A 16,472-nucleotide genomic window follows, 5' to 3' on the forward strand; every position below is an offset into this window, starting at 1 on the left:
TATTGTTTTGTTGCTTGTGTTTTTGGTGCCATAACTAAGAAACCACTGCCTGCTTTGAGATCACAAAGATGTACAGTTATTTCTTCTTCTAAAAGTCTTTTAATTTTAGCTGTTCCATTAGGCCTGTGGTACATTTGGAATTAACCTTTGTATATGGCGTGAAGTAGGCTACCCACTCACCTGGGGTACATCTCCCCTATTTTTACAAGGTAGGAAAATAGGTAGGAAAATGTCTAGGAGTCACTCCAGAACCAAAATGCTGCAACATCACCATTCTGCTTTACTACAATGCTTCTGGAGAGCCAAGGATTTTACTGGTGGTGGTTTTGAGGGGGGTCAGGAGAAGGGCTATAGAGGCAAACCATGGGGGAACCTGTCACCCAGAGAATGCACAGTAAAGGGGCGCTGTAGGGAAAATGGGGTCAGTCAGGCTCTTTTTCGCCTCTCACCACCAGCTTCTGCAGCCACCACCTGCAGCCTTGCCCTCCTCCTAGGTTTTCTCACTCTCACTTGGTGATGTGTTGTTACAGGGCACTTGGGAGCGTGAGCACGGGGTACGTGCGCCTGGAATTTTGGACACCAGGGCCAAGAAGCCAGAGAGCTGGACGTGCATAGTGCATACCTACATCTGGACAAGGGGGTGCTGGGAGGCTCGGCCGTCGCCAGCTGGGCTCTCTGCCTGCCTGCTGGTGCATCCAGCTCCCTGCTTCAGCATTAAAGGCATCTCACATCTCCCTAGGGCTCCAAGATGGCTTCATCCATTTGCCTGGACCCACCAAGAACCTGCAGGACCTGCCTGCCCCACCTGGTCGCCTGACAAGGACCCTGCATCCAGAGAGCAAAGCAGTCTAAGAGGGAACCCCAGAGGGAGCCCAGCATGGCACAGAATATATGCAGCCTCAGAGGACACCCAGGGCCTCAATCCTGTCAGCTCTGTGCCTGCCTGCCCTGTCCCTGCCAGCAAATCAACCTGTCTGTCCTTCTGGGTCCCCACACTTCACCCTCAAGCCCACTTCTCTTGTGCCTTTTGGACACAGTAGAGGGGAGAGTGACTTGGCTGACTCCACAGTACAGCCAGAGGTGCCTCGCCCAGAAGAGAACTTAATTTTCCAACTCTGAGCCCAGTGAATCTGGGGAAGACAAAGTGAGATGACCAGCACTGACAGAAGGGGCCACTTTGGAGGGCGGCTAAAAAGCTGGTGGTCCATGGGAATCCAGCCACGACCTCAGCGCCACAGGAAACAAGATAAGGGGTCACGCAAGGCAGCTTAGGGAAAACTGGGCTGAAGGGCCTCGTCATTGACCAGGTGTGATGGTAACTAAAATGCTGGCTATCTCTAGCACACATAAACAACCAGAGACAGGAAGGTCTGCCTGCTCCCCTGAAACCTAGCTTTAGAAGTAACATCGGCAAGGCCAGGGTGGAAGCCACTACGAATAGACTCAGGCCCCAGTGAAGGCCGCCGGCAGCCCACGCTGCAGCTGAGGCTATCTTTACACACAGCTGCACTTCGTCTTCACCTCCAAACTCTTGAGTTTCAGTTTCCTTCTTTTACCGATGAGGAAACTGATGCTCCGAGGGCCTCTGACTGGTCCAGGGAGTGAGCAACGAAGCGAGACTTTTAACTCAGAAGCTTGAATTCAAGCCCAGGACTCCCCCAGGGCCCTGAGGCCCTGGTTAGGAAGTGAGGGTGATACCCCCTCACATACCTGGGCACCTCAGAGCACTCAACACCTGTAGGGGCAAGAGAGCCTCAAGGAATTTTGAGACACAAGGTCCGGTGTTTGAATCCATCATAAACATAAATGCACAGGCGACATATTTGAAAAGGGAATTTCAGTCCACCTTACATCTGTCATGTCTCTGACTGAGTGACAGGCATCTTGCAGAGCCCCTTACCTGCTTTAGCTCATCTCATTCCCACCGCCAGGCTAAGGCCCAGAATCCACAGAGGGCACATAGGGCTCCCTGAACTGGCAGCGGGGTCCAAGGTCCCCTAAGAATACACAGAGGCCTGGCCCCTCTGCCTCGCTAAGGGACTCCAAGGTAGAGAGTGGGTGTGACCAACCTAAGATATTAAATAAGAGTTTCAGAACCCTGGGGCCCTCCCTGGTGGCACAGCGGGTTAAAGCACAACACTGAGAATCTAAAGCCGCTTCCGCATGAGTTCGATCCCGCCTGTCCCGGAGGTGACCACATGGCGCTGCAGACCTCTCCTGACCCGCCCGCTGCTCCCCTCAGCAGTGTACTTCGTCGATCTGCCTGTTCTGCTCCCCACTCTGTCTCTGGTGAAGCCTCTCACCCTCCGCATCTCTGGCCTGTACCCCAGTTCTGTATGAATAAATAAATAAATCTTTAAAAAAAAAAAAGTTTCAGAACCCTTGGGAATGCTCAAGGGAGCCAGTGCTAAGCACTCAGCTGCCTTTCACTCTCCTTCAAATTAAACTATTAAAGAAAAAACAGTTAGCAGCTTCTCAGTTAGTGCTAACAAAGTGACAGAACTAACGTGGAAATTCAGGATTTCAAAGACAGTCTCCTCCAAGCCTCCGTGGATGAGATCGGATCTGTCTGCCAAACAGGGATGAGACAGAAAAAGCCTCTGAGTCAGGAGGAAGGAGGCCAATGCTATTCCAAAGAGCCACAAATTAAAAACCAATTATGCAAGGCTTGCTAAAAAATGCCAGTGGGCTGCCTTTATATTTTAAATCACTAAAAACACAAGCGAGTTTATGCCAACATTTACCCAGCACATCAGTTGGTTTGGGGCAACTTTTTGTGCTCAGACTAAACACAGAAGAACATTTGGTGGGTATTTTGTTGGGTTTTTATTTTTTGTGAACAAACTCTAGAAAGACCACCTGTGGCTGAAAGCACATGCGTCCTAACATCCCTCTATAGTCCACAGATTTGAATTCACGCTTCAGTCCTTCTAAATGCTCTCCAGCGTCCCTAGGACAGGATGGAGGTGAAATGTACCAACAGAGAAGTTGTGTCTCCTGCCCTAAAGACGACCAGGATGTGACCCAGTCGCCTCGTGGAATCTGTGCAGGAAACAGAACCATGCTGGAAAGGCGAGGCGGTCCACACCGGAATGCATGCACTGATTTCTCAAGGTGACACCCTTGGAATGTTCCCTGACAAGGATCAGAAGAGCCTGAGGAGGGGTAGGAACGTTTAGAACCAGGGTCTCGAATGCAGCCAAGTCATCTCTGAGCCTGTTAAAAAATACAGGTTCCTTGAAATCTCTTGTCAGATTCTGATTTCATGGACCCAGGTGCAGTCTGGAAATCCATGTTTATCAGAAGCTTTCCAAGCAGGTCTGATATCAGTCAAGTTTGGGAATGGTTGATCTGATTTTCATTGTGCTCTCTTTTTTTTCTGCTTGAGGTTGCTAAGTTCAGGGAAAAAAGTAAGACAAATGGACAAGACTGAGAGGCTAAGAACTGAGAGCCACAAAACTGAAGGGACAGAAAGTTCAAGTGACTGGCCGAGTTGATATAGCTAATTAATGTCCAAACCAACACACGGGCATCCAACACAGAACCTATGTGAGGCCCTGAGCACAGTCTGGCAAAAACAAATGTCTTTGAAACCTAAAACAGGATACAAGCTCAGAAGCTGGCTGGTGACACAGATGTGTGCAGGGGGATGGTGGAAGGCAACAGGGAGTAGTGAGGTCTGTGGTAAACTAAAGACTGCATGCTAATCCAGCGAGCATCTAGAACTCAGTCCCAGCGTCTTGTATATAAGGGCGTGGGTCTAGAATGGTCAGATCCTCTGTTTTTGTTTTTGTTTTTTTAAAGAAGTCCACATTTTCTGGCTTTTAAATAGAGCAACTCATCCAATTCAAGAGACAAAAAAACCACACTGAGTTTTTTAGACTCATCCACAGGCTGACTCCAGCCCAGGAAATTTGCAACTCCTTTCCCAAAGCGAAGGCAACATGCAGCCCTGAATCCTTGAGTCCCCTCTAGAGTGATACGAAAGGGCACAGAGGGGGAAGGATTCCACCTAGCAGATTTATTGCTTGGTGTGTGCATGTATGAGTGTGCACGGGAGAGGCTCTGGCCTCCCTACTGGAAACACACTCCAGGCCCAGAGGCAGGGTGTGGCCCCTGTGGTCACAAGCAGCCCTCTCCAGTCCATCTGGAAGGGCCACGCTCTTCAGACCAATAGGGACAGGTTGGTTGAGCTCAGCCATAAGCGGCTGTGGAATGAAAAGCAAAGGGTGGACAGCTCTGGAGAAAGCCAGCGAGCAGAGCTGTTTTGAAAAAGAATATCAGAAAGGAAAGAAGAACAAAGGGGCAAGAAGAAGCAATGACTCTTAAAAATCCCACAACCAGAATATGACTTGCCCAGATTCCCTAGCTGACCGTCAAAATGAGCAGCCTGGCCAGTCTCCAACCACGTGGGCTGCTTAATCTTTCTTCACAGCACTGACCACAGCCTGAACTTTCACAATGTCTATGGATTTGCTTATTTCTGGACGCTCCTGTGCTTGGCCAACTTCGTTCATGACTCGGTTTCCAGAGTCTGGCACAGGACTTGGCGCATAGTAGGTGCTTAGCAAATATCTGCTGGACAAACAGACCGCGGGCCTGCCGTCGGCACCAAAACAGTTTCACATTTGTACCACCCATATAGTATCAGCACAAAGCACCTTACATGGCATTTACAAAACCTGCCGTTTAACTTAATTCCATTTAATTCCGCTAATTTTCTCTTACCAAACTGCTCCATTCACTAGGACATGTCTCAGGAGTCTGCCGGGCTTGGCAAGGGGAGCAGCCCAAGAGCCAGCTCGAACAGAGCAGCCTGCACAGCAGCCAGGCCAGCTCTCTCGGGGGACCCCGGAGATGATGAGGCTGCAGAGCTACAGAGCTCAGCGTAAATGGCCCCGTCATCAAAATGAATGAGTGTCCTGGCAACAGGTTCATTTGGCCTCCCAGTCCTAGGAACTCTGATGAGACTCCTGGAAGGTTCATGGGGATGGCATAGCATCAGGCTAAAGCTTTGCTTCTAAAGTCAGACTGCGGGCTCGCTCCCAGGTATTAGACCCTAAGAGTGGCACACCTCATCGGTAATGTGGGCACAGGAGCAGCAAGAGAAGCCACAATCACTTCATAGAGACCTCATGCAAGTTCAGACACACTACGAATGCAGTCCCCAGCCCTGCCACATTGCATGCTGTCACCCTGAGTGACGAGACCTCCTCCTCCCTGAACCTGACAGTCCTCATCTTTAAAATGGGGAGAATCCATCACCAGGTAGCACGGGGCCTGGTGCCTAGTAGATGCTTAATAAATGTAAGCTAGAGCCTTAGTGGTCAAGAACCTTTTACTAGTCTAAAGTGTCACCGTGAAAATCCTCTAAGAGCCATTTGCCACAGGCAGAATCCTCACTAGGACATAAGTTACTCTAGCAGCAATGCTGTCTCCCTGTCCCCTTTGTTTTTCAGCCACCCCAAGAACTGGCTGACCCCCACTCACGCACGCCCCTGGATCGAAGAAGCATGTGGAGGTGCAGGCCCCAGTGCAAGGCTGACCTGACTCCCCACCAGCACGATCTTCACTGCTCCATCTGCTTCTTCGCCCCCACAACACTGCAGTCTGACGGCAAGGGAGAGGACATGCAAATCCGCCCTAAAAACGGCTTGTTATTTTCACGGCCTGGATGGTGCGTGCTTGTGGGTGCCTGTGAGGACGGCACGTCACTGTCAGGTACAGGGCATCTGCCACCAATTTGGGGGAGGCTGTGAGATGTAAAAATACCCAACCCTAATATAAAGCTCTTTACGAAAAGAAAGCTCCTCCAGCATCTTTGTGGGGTGGTAAGAAGTGGCAGCCCTTGGCCCCCCACTTTCCACAGTCAAATGCCTATTGGGCCAGCCCCTAACCAAAGCACCTGGCTGCAGCAATGCCGCGGCCTCAGTGCCCCAGGATAACTTATCAGCTCCTGGCTCTAAATGGCAGTGATTTGGAACAACAGCCCACAAATGGCCTCAGTGAAGCTACAGGCCTGGGAGGTGAAGAGCAAAAGACATAAATCAGAAGTCCTCCACCTTGCCTTACAAAGTCATTTCAGAAGAATTAAAGCCAGCGCCCGCCTGTAATCAACAGTCGTGAGCAGACACCTGCTCCGCACCTCGTTCCGGCGTCTCAGGGGCAGGTGCCTCCCGCAGGGGCCAGGCGCTTAAGGCAAATGAAGGCAGCTGGTAGCCACGAAAGCACAAACCAACAGGACAAGCCAAATTGATACTAGGGCGGTGTGGGGGCCAGGGGCAGAGTGGAGAGAGGAGAGCGGTGAAATGACGCCGTCCCTTCCAGCCGAGACCCTGAGCAGAGCGCCGTGTCATCATATCTGCCTATTTTTAAATCAGAGATTAAAACCCATTTTTTCAAGAGAAATGTTGGTTCAACGTTCTTTAAAACACTGTGTAGGCCAAAGTATATCTGAAAGCTAGATCTGGTCCTCAGAGGACCTTTTGCCACCCCTGGCCAAGCCCTCAGCAATCTTCCTTTGCCGTTTTTTATGGTGCTTACTAGGGAGATGGGGGGGCAGAGAGCAGGCACTGCAGATACCCCCAACCGTGTCCTGTCAATACCCACACACTTTTCTCCAGCCGAGCGTCCCTCTCTCTGGACTCTCTGGTCCATTCCCACCCAGGGAAACTTGGCCAGTGATGCCCTGAGCACCTTCTGCTCAGCTGCTTCATGCATCCCCCAGCCCTCAGGTCCACCCCACCCCACACCTGCCCAGCTCCCACCCTAGCTCCTTCTCTCTTGCAGGTGGGCAGGCAGCTGAGCAATGGCCTGAGGGGGCCCTCGCTGGGACAGGCCTTTGGACAGATCACCAGCCCTGAGAAAGTGGCTGAGGCTCACCCATGCTGGGGACTTCTGCTTCTCAGAGTCCCCAGGGAAAAGCTGTTCTGTAAGCTGCAAGCTTGAGAGCTACAGCTGCAAGGGGACCAGAAGAGGGGGTGCTCCGTGTGGAGGTTCTCTGCAAACATCACCCCGAAGATGCAAACATCAAGGCAGAGAGGGGTGACTGAGACATGCCCACCTCTGGCAGCTGCTTAGGAAGAAGGTCACACCTCCCTGACTCCCAGCCCCCCTATTCTGCTCCGGCCTGGGGCCAAGAGAGGTAGAGACAATGATGTGATGATAGTTTTTAAGATAATCCATATTGGCATTCTCTTGTACCTTCTATGATCCCCCGGTACCTCCCAGAGGACTAGGCAAAATATTATTATTCCTAATTGTTATTCTTAACCATTCTTCCCTTACACCCCCACCCCCACCCAGAGAACCAGAGACAGGCTCAGCATCCTGCTCTAACCAGGGGCTCCTCACACGTCTCAAAAGGCCATTCCCAGGGGAAGTTTTGTTAAAATGCATACTGATTCAGAAGGCGGGGGTGGCGCCCCGCTCTGCATTTCTAGCAAACCCCAGGATGACTCTGACACTACTGGTGTGCACGGAACAGGTCTCATAAGGCCATACCTGGCTGGCACTGCCGCCCTGGGATTCTGCCCAGGGGAGCAAGGCTCACTCACCTCACTTTTCACAGGTTGGGGCCTCTTGCCCAGTTTCACCTCCAGGAAGTGCAAGGGGGCGATCATGGCCCCAATGTTGCGGATGTCGGCGTACTTCAGCTCCTCTGCAGTCAGGGCCGAGCTGGGGAGTCCGGTCAGGGGGCCGAGACCTGGCAGAGAGCCGGCAGTCACGGAAGGGTCTGGTATCTGGCCAGGCATCATAGCAGGAGAAGCTGCAGCCCAGCCTGGAGAGGGAGAAGCGCAAGACGAGTCAGAGTGGGTCGGCGAGGGCTTTCCCTACATCTTGCCACAACCTCACGCCACCTTTCATCGGTGTCCCTCTAAGCCCGTCCCCAGCCGGGTGCTCCTCCTGCCCTTGAGTCTCTGCCATTGTAGAGGAAAACTTGATCAACTCATCACGCCAAGGGGAGCCTGGGCACGTAGCGCTTAACCCACGCCTGGCTGCACTGGCACTGCAGGGCCCCAGCCACTAGGCCCTAAGGCTGGGTCAGAGCCCCTTACACAGAGGGAGAAATTGAGGCTTAGAGCAGTAACTCACTCAAGATAGTGCATAGTTAGAGCTGGTGGAGCAGGATTGAGCACTGTGCCCTGGAAGGAATGGATCCTAATGGTGGAATCTCAAGCACCTTTGCACCTGTTTAAGAGGGAGTTATTTTTGGTCTGGCGTGGTGCCGCCCCTCAAATTACACATCCCATTCTGCATACTTGTCAAGACACCCAGAATACAAGATGAAGCACATCTGAGTTAAAGGGGTGTGTGTGTGTGTGTGTGTGTCAAGGTGGAATTAATTAGCATGTGCTTCCCCATTGGAGCCCAGGACCAGAGAAGCCCGCCCCGGTCCCTCCGTTCTCAAAGCAAACACATGTTCTGGCTCTGACAAACCCAGAAGGCTTGCAAGGGAAAACCGATTCAGGGCTTAAGGAAAGACACAATTCAGACAGGTCAATACCAAGAGGATTCTTATTTCTTCCTTCTCTTTACTGGGGAAGCTCCTGGGTAAGAGATGTTCTTTTCAACGCACAGATGACAGTGAAGAAAGCCTGTCTATCGATAAAGTCAGACTTGACTGGTCTCTTACAGGGCTTCTTCCCATCCACCCACCCACCCATCCATCTGACCGTTCACCACCTACTAAGAGCCCCCAGATACTGAGCACACAGAAGGTCAGATGTGCCCAGGCTTAGCTTCTAAGCAGTCTTCTGAGTAGCATTTTAGCACAAAGCTGATCCTGGGGGTTCCAGTCCTGAAAAGGAATGGCTCCCCTTTCCACCTCTGCATGAAAGTACAAAACCAAAGCCAACTGTCTTGTAAATCCTGGGGAGAAGTTTTGACCTATGCTCCAACCTTATCTGCCCCCCCCCTCCCTCAGGCACATCTGGGAGATGAGACCAGGGCAGCTTGCTGTCCATGGCCCCAGGCGTCTCTGGGGGCAGAGGCAACCTGAGATAGCCTGCTGTCTGGGCTCTCTGCCTCCTACAGAGCGGCCCTGGAGGGTAGCCCACAACCCCTTGCTCCAGTCTCAGGTCTCAGTATCAAGGGAGAGGCATCTGAGGGCACCTATTTGGTCCTAAACCCACGTCGCTTTCTCCACCTCCAGTTCACTCTCCACGGTGAGCTGCGGCCACTCCTGTGTCTCTTTCTCAATAGATTCTGCACTCTGGGGGATGGCAGGGAGGGCATATGAGTGATATGTTTCCTCAAGCCACAGAAGCTTCCACAGGATGTCACTTTCTTTGAAGAAAAGTGCTCTGAGTGGACAGTGGCCCTGCCATCTCCTCCTCAGCTCACGGGCCACGCCTGCTCTTGAAGCCACTTGCACTGCGCCCTGGCCTTGCAACCAAGTTTACCCTGGGTTTCCCAGGCTCTTTTGCCTGAGCCCCATCTGTTCTTCCTCCCACCCCACATCCTTTCTCACCCTCCTGAGCACCGACTGTCCCCCAGGCCAGCTCAGAAAAGGATCTGAGACTCATTCACATCGAGTGAGTCTTAGAGTTGGAGGAGGCCCTGTGCTCGTATAAACCACATCCTCATTTTGCACATGAGGAAATTGACGCTCAGAGGTTAAATGACTTGCCCAAAGTCATGCAGCAAGAAGACAGCCAGGGTAGACTCCCGGCCCCTGGATTTGAGAGTCAAAGCTTTCTTGCCCTCCCATTTGGGTTTCCTGGCCTGGGGTCCAGGAGGTGTTAACGCAGAAGGCGTGACCTGTGCTGGGCTTCCAGGCACTAGCCCATCAGGCAGAATCAGTCTCTTCACACAGGAACTCCACTCTGCCTCCCACGGAGACCTGGGTTTGGAAGTTCCCTACAAAACCCTGGGCGGCTGGGATGGGGGTCCGGACACAGAAATGGCCCAGAGACTTCTCCCATATGGCAGGTTAATGTGCTGTGATCCCCCCTAAACCTGAGCTGAGCCAGGGTCAGGGGCAGCAGAGCTGGGTCTGCCCTGCCTGATGGAGTGCTGCATGTCTCCTGGGCCTCTTCCAGGAAGATGAAGAAAGGGGCCGTGTAAGCACTCACGCCTCTGTGACAAGACGGGGCCTGGCGCACCATGTGACACCGGCAGGCACCGGGGGGTGATCTCAGGCCACCTAGACCAAACTGACAAAGGAAACTCACATCTCCTTCTCAGAAAAGGAGAAAACCCTACAAGACCCCTTCTCCTGGACCTGAACTGATCCAGTCGGTAGCCCCAAAGGAGATGCTTGACTGAGCTCGTCCAATGGACCTGAGGTGGGGTGCTGGAAAATGCTGTGTCTGATGCCTCAGTTGGACACAACTTCAAATAGGGGAGGAGGTGCCAGCCCTCAGGGATGGAACAAAGCAAAAATACAGAGTGAAATCCCCTCCTCAGCCAGAGGTTCCAAAATCTCCCTGTGCTGCAAGGACCCCTGCTTGTGCACAGAATGGTTGCATGTGGCCAGGTAGCAAGTGGAGGTCTCCATGGATGGCTGTTGCCTCTAGGAGACCTCCGGGCCTGGCATCATTCTTGGCACAGAAACAGTAATCAACACACATTTGTTGAATGAGTGAATGAAAAATTCATGGAGGAGTCTACTTCAGTGAGCGAGGTTCGGGTCTAGGATCGCGGTATCGATTTTAGGGGGCCATATTTTCCACCTCCAGGTGTTCTGCTCTCACTGTAGACCCCAAGAAAAATATTCCAGCAGCTCCGGTATGTTTCCTTGCCTACGCCATCCTTGGGAGATGGAAGCCAGACCCCTTTCAGTTCCAGGAATGATAGGCTCTGTATGCAGCTTCTGTTTATTTTCATACAGATGGTATAAATGAGACACTAACAAATGATCCCCAAATATAATGAATTCCCTGCTACTGTGGAACCCCTCCCCACGGGTAGCCATCCCCTGGAAGCAGCAGCTCCATAAATTCTTGCCATTCCTAGTACACCATGAACCCATCCCAGTGACGAAGCGCACACGGGATCAAGCACTAGGTTTTCCTTTGTAGAAGCAAAAATTCTCCTGTCTTTCTTTCCCCCGGAGGGGCACCCCTAACTGCTCAGATACAAACCACAAAGTCCTTAACACATGCCATTCCTAGGAGACAGCCACAGCAGCTGACATTCACCAGCGAGAAGTCATCTCAAACGGCTGGGGGCGGGGTAGAAGATGGAGAAGCTGGAGCAGCTGCCTTTCATAATTGGATCCTCATTAACTGGAAAGGCCATGCTGGGGACTTGAAAAATAAAAGAATTTGATGTGATTTAGGGATCTATGAAAAAAAGGGAGGGTACGAAATAAGAGTCAGGAGGAATTTACCCACTTCAAGGAAGACATAGGAAAGATGACAAGAGGTGAAATCATCTCCCCAACTGGTTGTTCCATACGGAAACAATTTAGTAGGAAAGGGAGAACTACACACTAAAAGCTGTAGGGTAAGAACCCAGAGTTTTTTCCCCTCAGGGCTCAGGAGATCCAGAAGGAAGATAAACACCCTCCACATCTCCATTAGTAACTGGGACGCATAAACAAAGAGCAAACTCTATACACTGGCCAAATACTAAAATTGGCAAGTGGGGCTTGTACCTCAAAAGATAGGCCCAGAATCCAAAATGACTTTGGCAATTTGATCCACTGACCAGGAATAACTTGGAAGCCAACCAAGGCAGAAAAACTGGGTAATGCACAGATCCAGCATGGGACAAGCAAGACATGAACAAGACAGAAGTCGCTCAGGAGGGCACAGTGGACTTCACCTGCGAGGCTCCAACCTGTTGAGCCTAAGGTTACGGGTGATCTGATGCAATTCTCTAAAAGTGGAATTGACGGCAGAAGAGACCACTTGATTGAAAGCAGAATCTGAAGAGAAGACCTGCTCTCTGCAGCAATTTCCTATGATGTCCTCAGGGACTGTGAAGCAGAGTTTAGGGGCTGCCTTGTATCAGCAGATGAAAAGCCACAGAATCTTTGGGTGCAGAAAATAGGCCCTCTTGAGGTATCAGGATGAAGAATCATTGCAGCCAAAAGAAGAAAAGGTAGAAGATGTTAAGCTTTTCCCTCTTATTTTCTTCTCTGGGCCACTGCACGCAAATCATACACACAAAGTCAAGGTACCGTGACTCTTTTTCGTTAAACAGACGTTGTCTGTAAGTACCTAAAAGTTGTGCTTCGTTGGCTCAAACCTGTAAAGGGGTATTCTTGCTAGAAAGCACCCAACAATCGGCATTTTCATCTAGAATGGCAAAGATATGTTAAAAGAAAAAGAAACATGTTCAATGACAGCTAGGAACTGCATCGTGAACTTTCTGTTCACAGAAACCCAAGTCAAAGGGAGGCTATCTATTCCTGGGCCTGGTAGAGGTTAGCTCCCCTCAGGCAAATAGCAGGCCTGGGCTGGCTCAGAAGCCCAGCACGTGCATGTGGGTACAGCCTGAGGCTGTAGGCTCAGTGCTAAGAGGAAGTGTAGGTGAGCTAGAGCAGGTCAAGGAGCAAGGGGGTTCACTCGGCCAGGCCCCAGGCACACCAGTGGTGTGCACTGGTCAAGAGCAAGTAGCCTCCAACTAAGAATGGGCTAAAGGACCTAGGAGGTGATAGGAGGTGTTAGCCCTGGGAAGATGCCCAGGAGGAAAATGTGGACGGCAGAAGTCCAGGCCAGTGGCCATACTGCAGAATACCAACTATCATAAACTGTGGAGAATTAAACACCAAACCTGTTCTGGGGGCAAAAGAGTCACCTGGGATTATCTGTCAGAATCTGAAACGATGTCTTCCATCAGCTTGCAAAAGACAAGATCTGGAAAGCCAGGAGCAAGAGGATGGAGAAAGCACTAGAACTGAAAACTAGTAGCACAGTGTCCCTCTCCAGGGGCTCTTCCAGCTCTGCAGGCACAAGGCTGAGGCTGGTAAGAGTGAGAGCTTTTGAGCCAGATGGTTTGAGTGTGAATCCTAATCCTGCCCCTTAAGAGCTGTGTGACCTTGGACAAATTCCCTAACCTCTCTGTGCCTTGCTATCCTTAGCTATAAAGTAAGAATAATAATGTTATTACTCTGTCAGGATGCCAAGAAGATTAAATTAGTTACTACTTGGAGAGAACCTGGAACAGCATCTGCTCTGAGGGTGAGCCAGCTCAGCCCCAAGGACTTTCCTTCCTGGGGGAGGGCGCCCTTCTGTATAGTCCCACCCAACCCTCATCTGCCATGCCTCTTTGGCCATAATGAGGCTTCTCCCCAGAGGCTTCTCTGACCTCCCACCTTCCTGCTTTGAACCCTCAAGGGACCACCAACCTGCATCCACATAATTACTGTAGAGTAGACACAACAGAGCCAGGTCAGGGCCAATACAAAGGTGTGTAGAAATGAGGTCAGGCACACACCCTTTGACTCAGTTTCCCCTACAGTCTCCTGCAGCCCAGAACACAGCACATACCACTGGCAACAAGGTGGCACCAGCTGGCTGGGTCTCTGTCCCAGAAGCTGAGGACTGCACATTCTGTGTCCTTCAATATTTCTGTGCTGCTTAGAAGAAGGGGCTGCTCCTCAGACCTTCTGAGAAGAAAAAGGGGCCTGGGAAGGGTCAGGAGAAGTCACTGGCACCGCACACTGGCATAGCAGACTCCTGCATAGCCATCCCAGCCAAAGAAGGAACGGGATGCTCTCTCCAGGGCCTACTGCTCCTGACTGGAGACCAGAGGAAGTCTTTTGGCAAGACCCGGCCTGTAAACACAGCTTTCTTCCCTGCCTAGTGGAGGTGCACATCAAATCCACATGAAGCCATGTCTGCCGGGACCTTTACCTCAAGCAGTGCGCAGCAGCTTGGAAGGCACAAGCACAGGGCTGGCTTTCTATCCTTTCTGCCCCCCTCACTCCATCCCTTCCTGGCTGTCAGGAGTCCACGCTACATAACAGACTTCCACACCATGTCTGATAAATGCCCAGACCTTTGATAAGAAAATGCCACTGCCCAGGTAAGCTTTGGAAATGGAGCTCCACAGCTAGAATCCCCTTCTTGCTGTAGCAAGAAGAAAACAGACTAAGAGAACCCCCAGAAGGGTGGACTGTGGCCGGGCTTCCCACAGTTAGCAACGAGTGCAAAGACACACAAACTGCAAAGTCCAAGCCTGGGTGGAAGGCATTTGTCTCTGCTGAGATCCAAGAGTCCAAACCACACACGCACAGAGCGGTGCCTGCACAAGCGCGTGCACACACACAGGCACACGGAGCTTGGCAGCCCGTAAGTTCCAGAGCTGGTAACACAAGCCACGGAACCGACTGCCAAGACAAGCAACAGAATGAGCCAGGCCCAATTTCATTGGCCACCATACGCTGCATATGGCCCGGGACGCAGCCAAAACAGTGTTCTCACCCTCCTCAAAGGCATAGGAGACCCTCTGTTTTCAAACACACCTCCACAGAGCCTTAATTAAAGGAAAATGGAAAAGTAATGTGCCCGCTGCTCTCCCCCTGCCTATATAGGTATGCATACACATACCCATACACACTCACTCTATTTTTCTCTTCCTCCCATTTCGGTTTCAAACATAATTCATGCACATGGAAAAAAGCAAACTGCATCCTGCAGCAGAAAGCAGAAGAGAATGTAGCTTGCCCTCGGCCCTGGCTCTGAGGGCTCCAGTTGAGCTGGGGCTGGATGGACACAGCCCGCCAGCCAAGAGCCCACGCTGGGCCCGCTCGCCAGCTCCAGGGCCGGGTGGCACTGGAAACGGAGACACCGGGCCGAGAGACGGCCCATAGCAACACCAGCTGCCCCACGACAAACAAGGCCTGGAGAGCCAGGCCGGTCCCATCCTGCCAAGGGCTCTCTGCAGGTTGGAAAAGATGCCCACGCATCCTGCAGACAGGTGGGGGAGACAACAGAGCTCGTGGTTGCAGAAGTTAGACGGAGAGGGGTGAGCTCCCGCCCAGCCCTTCCCTAGGGCACTGCCACTACACAACACATATCCTCGGAGGTGGCTACCGCCAGCCCAGGAGCAAGGCCGGGGGCTTCCACACCCGTGCTTCCAACCAGGCCTTCAGATCTCCCAGCACCCTGCTCTTCAGGAAGATTCTGGAGCTGCCTGCAATTCTGAACCAAAGCCAAAGTAGAAGGGGAACAGAAGAGTCTTTGAGAAGCCGGTCCTCTCTGTTTTAAACAAGGCAAAACCCTAAGCAGCCAGAGGCAGGAGAATAGATCTTGCTTCTCTTCTCTGGTCCTCAGGTTTATATAAAACCAGAGCCATATTCACACCTGATACCTAGTTAAACTCTCCTCTAGAAACCTGCAAAGGAAGATAAGGCATCCGTTCAAGTGGCAGCCAGATTTGCTGGAAAGATGAAAGCAATGGGAGGTGTTTAAAAAAACCCTCAGGGAAAAGAAGTTGGGGTAAGGGAGATGATATAGGAGCACAGTTCACAGCAAATCTTAAAGGACAAGCAGGCACCCAATCACAGTTCAAAACCTCAGTTTCTGATTTTCTGGAGCTACCACCCTGAGGAGAATCCGTGGCTATTTAAATCTGGGTATGTATACACACCTACACGTCTGCAAATCCCCTTTTTTTTTTTTTAAAGATTCGTTTATTTATGCATACAGAATTGGGGTACAGGCCAGAGGTGCAGGGGCAGTGAGAGGATTCACCAGAGGCAGAGTGGGGAGCAGAACAGGCAAATGGATGGAGTACACTGCTGAGGGGAGCAGAGGGCAGAGCAGCGGGTGGGCCATGTGGGTCACCTCCGGTGCCGGGGATCAAACTCATGCAGTAGTGGCTTTAGCTTCCCAGCGCTGTGCTTTAACCTGCTGTGCCACCAGGGAGGGCCCTGCAAACCCTTTTTTGAGAGACACACCTGAGGACAGGTGGTCAGGCCAAAGCCCATTGTCTTGGATACCAGTAGGGAGGGGCAGGTCACTGGAAGAGGGTCAGGCAGGCTTGCAAGTGAGGCTGATTCAAGAAGAGGTCTGTTGCTCTCCCTCCCACCAGCCTCTCAATGTCCAGTTGTGTGGAAGGCCCATGCAGAAGAGCCAAGGTCTCCCCGACTTCTCTGCTCCTCCCAACCTACTCCTCCCACCCACCCAGGCAAAGCCTGGTTCTAACACCCTAGGATCCAGGGGTGGCGGCTGTAAAGCCCAATGCCCTCACCCCCTTATTGGGAAGGGGCAGAAGAGAGACTTGTAAACTGGGCTTGGCAGGAGAGGAGGGGCTGGTTACCTAGAGGAGCCAGCTTGCCTCCTTATGTAACCTGGCTTGGGAGACCTGGGAGCCTAAATGGAGATGCCTCTAGTTCCCAGTGCAGCTCTTCTGCACTCCAGTCCTCAGAGAAGACCTCAAGACTGGAAGACGAGCTAGCCACAGCGGGCCTCGGTACCCACCTCCAGGTCCTCAGGGAGCGAAGCTTCCTCCCTGCGAAGGGGTGGGGGCTGGCACGACTTGCCAGCAGCTCCCTGTCATAGGCTCCCCCAGAG

The 16,472-nt window shown here is 51.9% G+C and overlaps 1 protein-coding gene across 1 annotated transcript in view; it reads right to left on the minus strand.

Annotated features, from left to right (window-relative positions):
- JDP2 (Jun dimerization protein 2) overlaps positions 1-16,472 on the minus strand; it is a 37,437-nt gene that overhangs the window by 20,088 nt on the left and 877 nt on the right. Inside the window, exon 2 of the mRNA XM_004681680.2 lies at positions 7,557-7,780. Coding sequence (XP_004681737.1) covers positions 7,557-7,757 — 201 coding nt within the window. The 5' untranslated portion in view covers positions 7,758-7,780. The remainder of the gene's footprint in view (positions 1-7,556; positions 7,781-16,472) is intronic.

The sequence above is a fragment of the Condylura cristata genome, unplaced genomic scaffold (assembly GCF_000260355.1).
Source record: "Condylura cristata isolate star-nosed mole 26May11 unplaced genomic scaffold, ConCri1.0 scaffold00013, whole genome shotgun sequence".
Classification (NCBI taxonomy): Eukaryota; Metazoa; Chordata; class Mammalia; order Eulipotyphla; family Talpidae; genus Condylura; species Condylura cristata.